We start from the raw sequence: 15,891 nt of genomic DNA, 5'->3' as shown, positions 1-15,891 counted from the left end.
AGAAATATGTTCATAGTCAGGCTGTGCACTTTGCTCTCAAATAAGCAATAAAATGTTATAAGTATGTAATTGAATTTTGAGATTAAAAAGACGTATAAATTCCTAGTTGTTCTTCTGCCTCTACAAACTGGTGTAGAGCTTTCCAACGCTGGAATTCTTCTAGAATCAATAATTCTATACTTTTTTACTGTTAAAGGTAATGTGGAGTGAACACTACATGAACTGACCGTTTTTTCCAATCTACACTAGAAGTCAACATAAAAGTTCCATTTATTTATTGTTCCCCAAGTTCATAAAAGCATTATTTCAAAAATAGTTTGTTGCTATTAAAATCACACACTCCTTTTTGTTGTTGTTTTTTTTTAAATAAAGGTGAAAAGGTAAAGATTTCTTATGCCTGCCCTCAGGTGCCTTAAAATCATGTAAACAGCACTTAATTCCTCTCGTGGAATATAGCACCATCCTACAACACACACAAGCATGGAAAACCTGGACTCAAGTATGGCAAATCACCATAATTTCCCTGTAGAAGAGAAGAAACCAGCTGCAAAGGGTCTTTTTAAAACATAATACTAAGAAAAAGATATAGCACATACCTTAAATATTTTTAAACTGCACCAACTATCCATCTTGAAGCTATAAATCCAAACAAAATAGTTGCTCACTGAATGACCTTAATATTGGTTTTGTGAGCAAATTGTTTGGTGAATGATGCAAGAAGTGGTCATGAAGTCAAGGAAGGTCAATACCAGCCCAGATCTTGTAGACCAAGGTCCTGAAATTTCTAAGGTACCTACAGGTTGTGTACAGCACTTGCATGACTGGACTGGTCATGGTTACTTGACAGCTTCTCATTTCGTGTCTTCAACAGCACCAATAAATTGCATTTATCAGAAATATGCATAGTGCAAATACCCCTTGTTGGTTTTGGTCCTGAAAGATCTAAAAGTATAATATTCTTTCATTGTGGAATTCAAAGACAATTTTTCATAGGTTGCCTTGGTAACAAAAATCTGAGTTCATTTTTCCATTTTGCATTAATAAAGGGCTAAATATTATAAGTAGTAACTACCGTGTCCTATTAAATCTGATGCTGCATAACAAAAGATGTGTTTCCGTAGAAATGGGAGCCTTGGAATTAGTCCTTTGTTTTAAGTCTTGAATCACCATAAGTTTTAGGCCTGCTTATCTGTCTATATGAATGTTAAAGACAAAATCTATTAATAAGTGTAGCTCTCAGTTAAAAGCAGGGAAAGGATTTACCTGTGGTCTGTAAGATTCTGATATATAGATCTCAATGTTCAGACCCTGATGGGTGTTTAAGATGCTCCAGTAACTGTGTCCAGCTCTGTAAACAAGCACATTACAAAGTTTCTTGTGCTTACAGAAAAATTATAAAGGATGACAGAAGTATTCTTAGCTACAACTCAGTTCCTCCAGGGTGAAAAAGAGGCAATAACCATTGATTATTCCATTAGCCAGGGAGTTGCTTTAACCATTTCCAAGATCTCAGGTCCTCCAGCCTGAGGGAATGAGAACAGATGCAGAAGGGAAATGGGACTCAGCAAGATTTTATGAAGAGCAATAAAGTTCTGCTGGGGATGGAAGCTGCTGGGGTAAGAGTCACCCTGAATTCAAGCAGCTGTTGATCATGGTTTGCTCCTTTCTCCTTCTTTTTGTTGTAGGAAGTGACTGCTTGATCTTTTCTAGGTCTGCAGCCCTCAGTGCACAATAGTGCAGAGCTCTTGGAGCAGGCTCCCTGAGTACTGTAAGGAGGTGGAACCATCCAAGTGACAGTGTTATCTCCTACTGTTTTCTAGGCAGATTAGACAGACTATTTAATTAATAGTTAATTAATGCAAGACGTATGCAAAATGTATCATATCTCTACCATAAGTGAAAAAAATACATGACTGAGTAATAAAAGGGCAGAAAGATTAAGTCTTTAGCTTCCAACTTAAGAGAGGGATTCAGAATCTGAAATTTAGTCCATTACAGTTTTCTAGGCAAGTTGAAGAAAGACTGTGACCAAAGTAGAGAAGCACAGGGACAATCAAGTCTGTTGTTGGACCTCCTGTGAGACCTTGCCATCATCCCTCATGAATGACTGCTGAATATACATGTGTTTAAAACAAACTAGGGTGTGTTAGCACTAAATAGCACAAAATCATTAAACATTTCAATTGTGAGGGAGCTCTTTATATCATCTGATTCAAATTTGTGCTCAAAGCAGGGCTAACATTTTATGTAATTTGTGTTTTTGTTTGATTGATAAACTGGTAATCCAAGCTTGTCTACATTAAAAAAAAAAAAAAAAAAAAAAAAAAAAAATATTAAGAAACAGTAAGCTAGAGATGCTCATCTAAATGTCAGTTTCCTCCCTGTGCTGTGTCTGGGAATAGCCTTGATTTGCCAGAGCATTTTGTGAGGAAGATACAGTTTTTGTCAATATTCTTTGATAGGGAAAGATTTCTCAGGAGAGGGCATGCAGAAAAAACCTCTGATGTCTGTGCTGCTAGCAGAGCTCCCTGGAGCTCAGGGGCACAGCAGAATCCCTGTGCTTAGTTCTCACAAAGGGCTGGAGATCTGCTGCATCCCCAGAGGTCAGATAATCCATGGGAGATAAATTCAGAGTTCTTATGGAGAATCCAAGTGTCTGAGTGCTTTAATCACACCATCTCCAAAACTCAAGAGTAATCACAGAATCACAGAGTGGGTCAGGTTGGAGGGGACCACAGAGTGGGTCATCTCTGCCAGCCTCCCTGCTCTAGCAGGGTCAGTCATCCCAGAGCACTCGGCCCAGGGTTGCATCCAAATGATCCTGAAATATCTCCCAGGAGGGAGACTCCCCACCCTCTCTGGGCAATCTGCTCCAGTGCTCGGTCACTGCACAGTGAAGAAGTTCTTCCAAATACTCAGATGGACCTTCCTGTGCATCAGACACTGCCTCATGTCCTAGTGGTTGGCACCACTGAGCAGAGCCCGGCTTTATCCTCTTAGCATTCTCTCTTTAGATATGTATACACATTAATAAAGTCTCCTCTCAGCCATCTCCTCTTGAGGCTCAGCAGGCCCAGCTCTCTCAGCCTTAACTCATCAGAGAGTCTCAAGCCCCCAGTCATCCTTGCTGCCCTCCATTGTATCCACTTCAGGAGCTCCACATCTCTCTTGTACTGCCGAGCCCAGAATTGCATACGGTACTCCAGATGGACAGAGCACTCCAGATAATAGTATGAGAATTCCCAGAAATTAACAGCCAGTTTTAGTTGTAAATGTTGAGATGAGAAGGCAATTGGAATCATAGAAAATAAGGGAAGACTCTTATAGATTTATCAAAATATATTCCCCACGTTAAGTACTGAGATATTATCTTGACAGGCTCATTCTGTCTTTGCCATGGACTTCAGGCTGTGTCTGAGAGGAAAAAGACTTCTATGACAGGAAATAGAGTTAATCTAACACTTTTCTGTCTCTGTGTCTTCAAGCAACAAAAAGGAGTTTGGACAGGTTTCTAGCCACTTCCCAATGTCAACAGTCTTAAAACCAAACCCTGCAAGTGTGAACTAATCAGTACAGTATTGATAAGAATTGATTAAGATGTTTCAAATACTTTGAGACTGAAGAGAACCTAAACCTAATTAAGTCTCAAAATTCCATTTCCAAATGGAGTTTTGAGACCTAATTAGTGGTTTCAGTCAAAGCAGGGCTAGTCTGACCACAATAAACTGGACCATTAGGAAATCAGGTCAAGTTCAGACTCTTCCCTGCTGACATCCCAACTTCTGCTGGCTAAGCCAAGTCACTTGTCAGGCTGTGTGTAATATCATCTGTCAGCTTTTACAGAGTTCTGTCATCCAGAGATGACAATAGAGGCAATAACTAAATGTAAACACCTTTGCAGTTTGACAGCATGGTTAGCAGGTGATTTTTATCCCATGGGCCCTAAAGCCTAACCATTTGTCAAGTCCACTTATGGCACTGAAGCAAGCAATGTGAATATAACCCTTACAGATTTACTTACAGAGACATTATCTTGTGTTCTAAACAAATAAATATCATGAAGCAGATTAATTGTAGAAAAGACTTTGTTTTGTGTTACCTCTGAATGCCTGATGTCACCAAGTGTCTTTCTAGGAGGGTAAAAAGAACAGTATGATAGTTTTTCATTAGTGAGAATAAATATGGATCCAAATAATATCTGGCATGATTTTAAACATGCATCTCATATACCTCTGTCAGCTTCAACAAATATAGCTGGATTGCTTTGAAAGGCATCCTCACAAGGAAGATGCACTATGTAAGACATTGTGTAAATGGTTTACTTTGTGACTTTTCCAAAGCTTCCAAAAAGATCATTCTACATTTAGGCCATGTGCTTGACAGTGTGTCTTTCATCCTATTAACAGGCACTACAAGGCCACATAAGGAGGGGGAAGTCCCTGGTGTGGACTATATTTTCATCACTGTTGAAGATTTTATGGAATTGGAGAAAAGCGGTGCTCTCCTAGAAAGTGGAACATATGAAGGTAAGCACACTTTTACTGCTAAGTCTGTGTCATGTTTCCATTGTTCTGTTTTCTAATGTGATGGAATTGCACTGGGATATCAAATACAAATCTGATACAAATGATACAAATGATACAATGATACAAATGTGTCATTGCTACTGTTATCAGAAATTTGTGAAGAGCCATATGGCCATTGTGAAAATATTTTCATTTGTAAAAGCTAAATGCAGATGGGTTCGTTGCAATTCTAGTATATTATAATGGTTAAGAGAAACGTGATACTACATTACATACACAGGACAGGAATACTAGTCCTTTACACCAAATACTTGAGGACATTTCCACAGAATTTCAGCAAACAGCTGCTTTTCTAACATAGGACAAACACATTCTACAACAGAAGTCAGGTGTAAGGCTGACACTTTTCCTTTGCATGTGGGATCCTGCAATTACCCATCTATATCAGAAGTTGAAACCTCACTACTTAAATAACAGAGGAAGAATTTGCTATGTCATGTCTTATGGGGTTTGTAAAGTTATTGAAAAGAACTCATTAATTTTTAATATTGCAGAGGGATAGGGGCTGTCCTAATGGCTTTGTTAGAAATGCCTGTCTGTGGGGCAGAGCCAGCTCACTGCATGACTCTGCTTCCCAGGAGAACTGATGATTCATCTGATTTTAAACCTATTCCTAAACACAGCTATCCTGAAAGTGAAACTGTTGTAAAGAGGTAGGCAGTTACATAGCAGGGTATTTTAATAAAACCAGAATAATTATACACTATTTCAAACCAGATGTTTCTTGCAAATACACTAGTATTTAAAACAACGGGGTAATGGATAGTGGTTCAATATTCAGAATTAGAGGGAACGCTCTTTATAGGAAAAATATGTCCCGTAATATATGGGAATACCTGGGTGAGTAGAGCCATTTTACAAAAATCAACCCCATATTTTCACCTTGTGGCAAAAAAAAAAAAAAAAAAAAGAAGACTTTTTTGTCCTGACTTTGTCCCTGACAAGAAAAGCATCTGAAGATAAATAAGAAGCTATTCACCCCAAAAAATCATTAGCTGCGTTATAAATAGCAGCAAAGAAGGTAATTCTTTCCTAACTAATCAGCACAAAGTACCCATTGTCCAGTAAATAAATTTTCATTAAGAGTTTTATCAATACAGAACTTGTAACAAAGATTTCCATTAAAGAAGGTCAAATAAAGGAAAGTATGTCATTTTTCAGGTTTTCCCTTTTTTCACTACATGTAATGGTACAAGTTACCTAAACATTAATACCCCACCAGAATTTTACTTTTATCACAGGTTAATTTAATAAATAACAAGCCTTTCTTGAAGTGTCTTTTTGTCACCTTAGGTGTTTGAAAGTAACATTAGAGAAGCTTAAATGGAGCACAAGTCTGTCATTGCTTGACCATGTAATTTCATTAGTTTGCAGCAAGTTTGTAGAGATTGAACTGCTGCAGTAAATTAATTCACAGTGCTCTTCTGTCCCCCTAGGGATACTCAGATGTGTTTTTTAATACCAGCTATCAGAGCTGAGTGGACAGCAAGGTGAATTATTGGTTGAGGAAGTCTGCATAACTCCTCAAAGCAGCTGAGCACCCAGCTGAAGAGAGGTCCAAAGTCGTGACTGTGCAACATCTGTCACGTCATTTGCTTATCACAGGTGACAAGTTCACTGAAGCCAAGAAATCAGAAATTAAACATACAACTAACTATCGCAACAGACCAATTCTGCCTAAATCCTGTCTTTGATTCCCAAGTTTTCTGAACACCAGATGCACATTCTGACAAAAAAAAAAAAAAAAAAAAAAAAAAAAAAAAAAAAAAAAAAAAAAATTTCAGCCTATCCCTGATGGAAAAAAAATAGGTAACACATGAGAAAATATAAGTGTTTTACAGATGTTATTTCTTCTGTTCCCATGCAAAGTCTTTTGGACATGACTATGCAAAGTTACACCTCCAGTTTCATGGTTAATTCTTGGCTGTAATGCCTTCTTTGGGGAAGAATTTTACTAATCATCCTATCATAAGTTGTTTTTTTTTTTTACGACGACAATGATTAAGATTCCTGATGAAAATTATACCTACTAAAGCAAAGAAATTTTCAATTTCCCTCATGAGGAGATGATTTTTGAAGTCTTGCATAGATCAAGCAACTTATTTGAGCATACATACTCTGGGAGATGAATTTTCCTCTCCTTGTCAATACTGATTATTAGATTTATGAAACAAATTAGCTTTCTTTTTTTAATAGTTCTCAGTGTTAATAGATTGGTTGGGAGATTTCTTGTTGTTGTTGTTGTTGTTTTTTATTGTTGTTTTTGTTTTAAGAAAATCATTCTGTATTTAGCTAAGTTTCTATGCAGTGTAGCTGAGTCAGTCCATGCTGATCATCTAACCACAACTGGTATGAACCAGTTCATCTCTACCAGAAAAATGCTTTAAAGATGAGATTTCTCATTCAGTTGAGATAAAAATTCAGGCTGTGTACGTGTGTTGTGTTCGCTTTTTTGACTAGAAGGTTTGTTTCAGTTAATTTACCTTCTATTGTGTGATTTCCAAAGAGAAACAGAAACATCCAGGTAAGCCAGAGGAGAAGGAGGTCAAGTGCAGACTTACCTGACACTGATTGTTTCTATTGTTCATTGTGGTACCTGGTATTGTCAGGAGGGCAATATTTTCTCATAGTAATGACAAAACCAGTAAAAACAATCAGAAATGTTTTGTTCCATTGCAGTAACTAAGAGTTGTGATTCCAACCTGAACAGGATATAATCTAAAAGCGAAAGCAAAATATATTCTTAGAAAGGTAGAGTTGTATAGTTCTTTTTATTTTTTCTTCGAAGCACACTTTTTTTTTTTTTTTTTTTAGTTTTAAAATAGATTTTTAAGTTATAAATTCTTTAGAATTAAAAATAGGATACTCTGTGACCTCCTTACTGCTTTAGGCTTTGGATATGCCTTTCTTTGTCTACTGCTTTTGTGACGACTGTGAATGACTGTAGTATTTCCAAGTGCCGTAGAACAGCAATAGTATGTTCATGATAAAAACTCTGCAAAAGTCTTTTTTTTTGCAGTTTTGAAAATATGAAAATATTTCATTTCAGTAGGACTAAATGCGTTATTATTTTGACCTTTTCTTCTTATGTCTTTTTAAGCAACTGCTGGTAAGAAAGGTATCTTTTTAGATATTAATTATTTTAAGCATACATAACGTTACATAAACAGTTGCTATATTTTGCAGCTTACCTGTGGCTAAGTTCCCTGTCAATTTAGATAACATTATCCAACGCAGAACAAGAGAAAGGATACAAGAGGCAGTTCCCCTCTCATTCTTTTTAACGGTCAAAGTCATGTCAACTTCAGGGACATTATCATTGAGTTTTGAATTTGTAATAAAATTACAAATTTTGGTATGCACTTTTATCTAAAAAATGTATTATACACCAGCACATTGCTATTTGAGGCAGGGGCTGTTTGCCTAAAGCACATCAAACATTTATTTCAAGGTCTTTGTACAGTAGCACAACCGAATCCTAAAGGTTTCACTTTGTTTGCTTTTTAGTAGAATTTTAATTTACTGTACTGATTAAAGGAATTCTGAATTGGTTCAAAATTATAACATCATTTCCAACACACTTATTTATGACATAACCGTGGTTCTATAACCAGAGGAGGTGTTCCTGTGCAGAATGAGAGCCACTACCATTCAGACTCGTGTAACAGGGAGACACGACCCAGCAAAATAACCCACATCCCTTTCCTTGTTTCTGGGATGGAGATCAAAGATGGTCCTTGAATTGACACAATGTGTCAGCCTATAATATGCAGAGTAGCGAAATCTGTGATGAAGACACAAACTGTGTGTCTCTGTGTGTGCGCAGGCTTTTACAACTTCTCCTGTAGGAGGTTTGGCTCAGCACGCTGTCATCTCTCCAATGTGTCAAAACTTGCATGGAGACTTCATGGATCACTGATATCAAATGTTGCTCCCATCTCCTTATTAGATCAGCAAAATTCTTAGCCACTGCAGTGTATCAGTAGAATTAAAATGTATTTGAACTGTATATTGCTTAAGAATGCCAACACTCATTAACAGGAATGTAACAGCTTCAATATTTCCAAGACCCAGATATGTTAATACACATGACTGAAGGTTAGAGTAAGATATCATTGTGAAGTGTTAAAAATGGAAGAGTTTAAGTGCAATGCATGCAACAGGTAGAATTGCCCCTTAAAAGTGACATATGTAGTGGCATTTCCAGAAACAAGGAGATATGTTCAATGTATAAATACTGCAAGAAAAAGAAACATGGTTGTTGGCAATCCATAAGGATAGAAATGTATTTCAATACATTAAAGCAAGACGTATTTTAGCAATGTGGAACTCTACAACAGGTGAAAACGTGAAAAAGCCTGTCCATGACTGTTAGATGTGGCAAAAAATAAAAACATAAACTCATTTGACCAGTACACTTACCAATAATGCACTAAGTAAAACTCTTTTTTTTCTATCAAATTTTTGTTTTCCTCAGAAAATCTCCATAATAGTTGTTTTGTAAAAGACATCTTATTTGCTTTTAATATAGTAGTCCTTAATTTATTCCATGGAAAGCAATGATTTTAGTTATTGTGCCATTAATTTTGTTCAAAAATCCACTTTTTTCAAAATTTGAAAACACGCACATATATATGCGTGTGTGTGTATGTGTGTATATATATATATATGTATATATAGATGTATGTATGTGTGTTTGTTTGTTTGTTTGTTTGTTTGGAATTGTCTCAAATTCATTCACTGGTGAAAATTCCAAGATCACTGAAGCCATTTAACCACTTACATGGTCATGGACTCTTTGGCTCCACTGAATTCCATGGTAAATTTCCACCTGCCTTAAAAGAAAACAGAATTTCATCCCCTGATTTTTCACTGCTGGAGTATTACTTGACAGAAAGTTGTGAGTTAGCTGGAATTTCCCTAACATTCCAGAGATCTGTAATTATCAAGTCTTTAAAAAAGAGGTTGAGTACATCCCTTGGGTGAAACCTTAGTGTTTTCTATTATTTGATTATTCAAGGACAAAACTTCCAGTTGTTGTAGGCACAGTTTTAGGGGGTCAGCATTTTAATGAGCTCCTCTGGGGCAGAGAATGTGGGTCACAGCCAATGTCTTGCCTGTGACTCTTCCAAAATCTGCACATAAGCAACACTGGGAGGTGCTCTGATTCCATTCACCTGGAGACAGTCCCCATCCTGTCTCCTTGAGAAGACATTAAATTTTACATCAGCTTTTATTTCTTCTCTCAATCCAAATTTAGCCTAAATGATTAAAACCCTTCTGTTCAGCTAATGCATTTTCAATTAACATTTCATTTTAATATCTGTAAATTTTAAAATGAGTTAAGGACTGTTCCATGTAGGCAATGGAGATTTTAATTACTGCTTTGTGGTAAAAATGGGTTTATAAAAAATGGTGTTTGATTCCAGTAGTTTTGATTCCATTCTTCCTTGTAAAAACTGTAAGGTATTCAAAAATTCCACCCACTTACTGTATGCAGTGTTCCCTTGTGTGCAGGACATCCTGAGCACTTCACAGCAGATGGATACAAAGGAAATTAATCAACATAAAGATAATAAAATGCTACCCTCCTAAGACCTAAGCACAGTAGTTAATGAAATATTCTGATTTAAAATGGAAAACGAAGGATTCATGAGGATAGATGCATAGAGATAAAAATAGTAGTCCTTCAAAAGCAGAAGGTGTTTTCAAGGGCGTAGAAGAATGAAAAGAGAAACTTGATAGTAAAAATCATATCCCTGTTGAAAGTGCCTCTTGAAGAGTAAAATCTCATTTTAATGTGATGTCAGCATTTCACCCCCATATTCATCCCTAAATGTGGACATTTAGGTCAACAAATAGGAGAAGAAATCTTAGATACAGTCAGTGACTTCTTGATCTGATATAGTTCTTGCACTTGTTCTTTATTAGTAAGATTTTATGGGCTTTGTTGTGTTTCCTGTCTTACTCTTGGGGCAGAAGCAGGAGCTGGATTTCATCAATAAATATGAAATGCAAAGAACATAAATGGTCAGAAGCTCAAAAATATAATGGCAGTGAATATATTAACATGTATGAAGAATCCTGTCTGTATTTTTTAGTTCATTTTAAGTCATAAACATAATATTTTAAAACTTTATTTAAGTATTTTGTCCAGCAAATGATAAGGAAGGAATCAAATTGAATACATATTATTTCCTTTTTGTATGAAAACCAGCTGCCTTTAAAAATTATACTATTGCATTGTAAATACCTTCATAATTTCTATAGTGCCTTTTTAAACTCTGAAAGGAGTAGTGTTGCAGAATGTATACTTGGTGTCTGTTCTGAGGCTGCATAAATGCTCATTATTTTGATAATTGATATTCCTGGTGTGGGGTTACCAGCAAGGTTTATGGTTAGAAGGTCCTGCCCTATGTGGGTCCATGGCAGGTCACCATCCTCCACAGCACTGCTGACACTGCTGGGAAGCTTACAGATACCTGAGGCTGCAGAGCATGTCAACAGACAAATACTATTATTCCATAAAAATTTAAGATATGGTCAGTTTTGATCTACTGCAAGAATGTAACCAATAAGAAAAGATAACATCCAGATGCACATCATAATGTAGCATTAAAAATGTCACCTGAGGCCACATGTGTCAGTTTAGGTCAAGCCCATTCCCACAGGCCTCCAGGAAATAGAAGCTTAAGGACTGTGGTTTGACACATGCAATTCAGAGAGTGGGGCCATTCAGCCTTTAAACAGACAGCATCCTCCTCCAAAGGTCTGACCATCCTTCATCCTGTGTACTTCCAGAGGAATCCCAGAGATCACTGGCTTCTAACATGGTTCAACTGAAAGCAAACCAACAACCATTGGAATGATCTGTCTCCAGGAGCATCTGTCAGCTCCACCCCTGCCCAGCAGATAGCCATGGATACATTTGATCTGTGTGTGAGTTTGGAAGGCTCTGAGTGGGATGCACTTGGCTGAGCTGTGGTGCACTCAGCATCTCAGCTGAGCTCCCTGGCTGGGCTGTCAGACAGCTGTGCTGCCAAGGGGGCAGGTTGCAGGAGGCCAGAGCACTTTGTGGCTGTACCAGGACGCTGGCTGGTGCTCCTCCTGAGTCAGTGTCTGTAGGAGAAGGGGATAGAGGTGAGCTGGCCCCTGATAAGTAACAGCTATATTAATTACCCAATTCAGCCTCGCTGAGCCACAGCTATATCCAATAAAGATAAGTATGATAAAAAGAACGGGGTGAGCTTGTGAGGGAAGAATGGAGGAGGAACCTCGAGGAGGATGAAGAAGGATCCTGGGGAGAGAGAATCACTGCTGTGAGGTCAGTCTGTGTCTACACTCACAGTCTAGCTGGGTAAAAGCCTCCCTTCAGAGTCTGCACACTGATCCCTGCAGTCCCAGTGCAGCAGGAAATAACCAGCAGTCAGAGGCTGCAAGGGAAACCTCCAGCAGGAGCTTTCTCCAGTCAGTGAATAGTTGGAGTCAGGCTGGCTAAGCTGTAAAGAGGAATAAACCAGGACCCTTTTCATGCTGTGGCAAACAAGAAGTCTGTGTCTGGGCTCATTTCTACCCTCTAACAAGAGGGCTGCTACTACAAGTGTCCAGTGCTCCTTTCAATCACATGTGTCAGGCACAAGGTCCCAGACTAAGCCACAGTCATGTGTGGGTTGGTAGAACCCATAATTCTGCTGGCTGGGGCTGTGTAGTTGAACAGGGACTGTGTGGACATTCAGTTCATCTGATCTGGCATTTGTGGAGATTCTGTGACTGCTACAAGCAGAAACTTGTTCTCAGCTCAGAGTTGCTTCAAATGTTACTGGCTGGTAATTTTCCCAAGAGAATTGGAGGGATGTCTGTTCACCAGGCAGACAACACTCTTTTTTGCCTCACGTGTGTTCCCAGGATGTAGAGCAGGACTGGGTACAGCAGAGCACAAATTATAGGGGTCTGAGTGCTCCAGAAACTCTGTCTGCTCAAACAGGCTCACTGAACCACTGTCAACATACTTTATTTTGTATCAAATCTAGATCAGCACCAAGAGCATCTCAGTTGCAGGGGAATCAAGAAAGAAATTTTGCCTTTGTGCCTTTTCCCAAGCTGGGTTGACCATGTATCAGCTCTGCCCCAATCTTTAGAATTCCATACAGTTACTACTAGAAAAGTATTAACAAACTGAAGTGCCCAGGCAAAAGCAATGCAAATTACCAGGAGAGCTGTAGGGGATAAATTTAGAGAACTCATCAGATAGGGCTTTGTTGAGTAATGATTGAGAAGCTCAAAGAATTTAAAATGTGTGAACTACAATGGATGAATAAAGATAATTCAAAGTTGGGCAAATAAGTAACCAGGGCTAATGTGATGAAGCTGGAAAAGATGAACATTTCAATTTAATATTGGGGGAAAAAAATTCTCATACCTATGTGATTTAAAACCTAAAATAACCTTCAGAGGTGTAGATACAAGTTTCATCTCTTAGAAATTTTAAAGGTAGTTATTAGTAGAAATATTCCTGCACTAGTAGAAGGATTAATTAAAGGCTGTAGTGTAGTATTGTATGCTTCAGTATAGTATATATTAATGCTGTGTGACACATTAGGTTTTGATCGTGGGGTTTTTTTTGTAAAACGGGTCATAACCAGTTCATGTTTGCATTTCAGTTACATTTCTAAGTGAACTTTGCCTGCAGTACATATTGTGTAGCTTTAGTTTAAATGCAAACAGTGTTATAAAAAAAAATCAAACTGTATAGCCTGACTTACCAGGCTATCACACTGATAAGCCACATACACCTCTAGGTATTACAAAAGATGTAAAGAATTTAACATTCAAATTGCAAATCATTCTGTGCTCTGCAGAAATGTTTATCTACATTTCTCAGTTACAGATATCTCCATTTTTCACTATATTACTGGAAAGACACAGTGTTTGTCATATCCAGTTTATATGTATCTCTCATGTTATGTTTTTGTGAAGCTGCTCTGGAGTTTATATCCTTTTGGATGCTACACATTCATATTTGATATTCCTCAATATTAAGCTTCAGATCACCTTGCTGTATCAAATAGTATTCTAAATACCATACACTGTAGTTCAAAAGGTGTTTGTGAGGTTCTTTAGAAAGCAAATTGAGAAAATCCCTTTTCTGTTTCTCCCAACCTCAGAATTTTCCAAAAATATTGAAGCTGTTATATTTTCTAAACTCAAGGTATATTGAAGCTTTCACAGTACCTCTCTATTAACATCTGTCTATGCATCAAAAGATTGGCTTTTTTCTGAGTATGTTCCCTAATTTTTTCTTGCCTTTTTTGAAGACTAAAAAGTGTTTTCTTTAGTCTTTGCTCTCTTGCTCACAACTTTTCAAACATGATAGAGAATGGTCCAGAAAAAAACCACAAGCCAGTTTCCTGGCCTTTTCAGATGCATCCTATCCAGTCCTACGAACTTTCACATGTCCTGCACATTAGCTGATCTAATTAGTACCTAATTTGATCCTTCCTTCTGTACCATGGTAGTAGCTGTCTCTGCCATCCTTTGGTCCTAAGCAAAGACCTGAATGGCCTGGGAGTGAGCAGAAGACTCTGCCAGTAAAGGCTGAGGAAATGAAGATGTTGAGTCCTTCAAACTTCCCTATCACAGGTTACCCTTTCCTACACTCTCCATCTCTTGGTCACCTATCACACTGTCCCACATTCTCCCCACTCTTCCTTTAGTTGCTGCTGTGGCTGTAGAAGCCTCTCCTGTTGCTCTTGATGTGCTTCAGCAATCTCAGCTCCACCTTTTCTTTGGCCTTCCTAATTCTGCCCTGTGTATCCAGGAAACAATTCTTTATTTTTCCTTGCTTGCCTGTCCATGCTTCTGCCTTCCTGACACATCTGTAGTGAGGAGGTTCCTGGGAGGAAAACTGACCCTTAAAGTCCTCCCTTGTTTGCACAATGTTCTATGAAATCAGTATAATGCCTCTCTATACTAGCAAAGATTGCAATTTCTGTTTTTTCAGCACAAATTTCTTTGCAGCAAGACACAAAAAATTCCATGTTATGGCCTTGGAAGAAATTGTGTTTTGTTTTTTTTTTTTAACTCTCACTTTGATTTCTCTGTTTCAATAGCAAGGTATTGTAAGACTTTGCAGTCCTGCATGCAACCCTGGCCATTGTTGCTATGGTGGACTCCAGACAGGTGGGAAAAGTGTGCATCTTTCTGCCTGCTGGCACAAAGTAAGACAGGAAGCATCCTGTCAGGATGACCTTAAAATAATGAAGGACTTTGAGAGAAGTGGGTTGTGCCAAGTGCGAAATAATGCAGTATGAGTGTGGGAAGAAGGCCTGGATTTGTATGGTTTATTGAAAAGAAGGATTCAGCTACTGATACAGCTTTTTCTGCAATAGAGTTACATTACTTCCCAAGTGAGCTAATTAAAGCAAGATAAAAGACCAAAAAACCACAAGCACTAGAAGAAGTGTTTGTGTTTCAAATCAAGGAGTTTCTGATTAAAAACAAAACAAAACAAATCTGAAACCCCCTATTAAAAACAAATGAACAAAACCTTTCAAGTGCAGGGCAATCTCCATATTTGATTTACACTGTTTTCAAAAATAATGACTATGTTTTACCTTGTGTAAATGAAAGCATAAATAGAATTACAGGGGGTTTTGGCCAATGGAAAGTTCTCCTTGTATTTCCAATAAAAAAAGTGGAGAAGCAATCAGAAATCAAGGTCAAATATGCTGCTAGAGAATGAAATATAAAGCACAGGTGATGACCTACATTTACAGTTATTTTATTTTGTGCATAGAGAAAAGAATAGCCAAGAATACAGAATAAGTTTTAAAAGGCACTACTGATGCAGCAGAAAACTACGCCTGCATAAAAAGTTCACCAGCACTGGAAGTGGTGCAGGAGAGGTGCCACAGTCTGCAAAATGAGTGGCTCTTCTGAGATTTGTGTTTCCAGACTCAGTTAAGGGTAAGGTGAATCTGCTTCAGTCATCACCAGGAAGAGATAGGATGCAAGATAGCCACGATCATGACAGGTTGATATCTGACATAGTTTTGAGCATCCTCAAGGCTGCTGAAGATCAGAGGAATGCAAAGACAAAAATCTTGCTTTGATCTAAGTTCACCACCAAATTATGTTACATACTCTATCAATGAATTCAGGACTGAGTATGGGAGAAAAAAATCTACAATTTAAAAAGAAAAAACCTTAAAGGCTTTCTGAATAGCATAACAATGTGCCTGATAGAATACTGAACTTTCAAATTGGTGATTGGGAATCAAATACTTTTACTATCCATGGGTAGACA

At 37.8% G+C, this 15,891-nt stretch overlaps 1 protein-coding gene across 13 annotated transcripts in view; it reads left to right on the top strand.

Annotated features, from left to right (window-relative positions):
• MAGI2 (membrane associated guanylate kinase, WW and PDZ domain containing 2) overlaps positions 1-15,891 on the top strand; it is a 703,046-nt gene that overhangs the window by 407,165 nt on the left and 279,990 nt on the right. For all 13 annotated transcript variants that reach the window (XM_063396964.1, XM_063396963.1, XM_063396971.1 and 10 more), the window contains exon 3: positions 4,407-4,526. In XM_063396964.1, coding sequence (XP_063253034.1) covers positions 4,407-4,526 — 120 coding nt within the window. The remainder of the gene's footprint in view (positions 1-4,406; positions 4,527-15,891) is intronic.

Source organism: Prinia subflava, chromosome 4 (genome assembly GCF_021018805.1).
Source record: "Prinia subflava isolate CZ2003 ecotype Zambia chromosome 4, Cam_Psub_1.2, whole genome shotgun sequence".
NCBI classification, from domain to species: domain Eukaryota; kingdom Metazoa; phylum Chordata; class Aves; order Passeriformes; family Cisticolidae; genus Prinia; species Prinia subflava.
The sequence above is the reverse complement of the archived record's forward strand: the minus strand, read 5'-3'. Positions and strand labels throughout refer to the sequence as shown.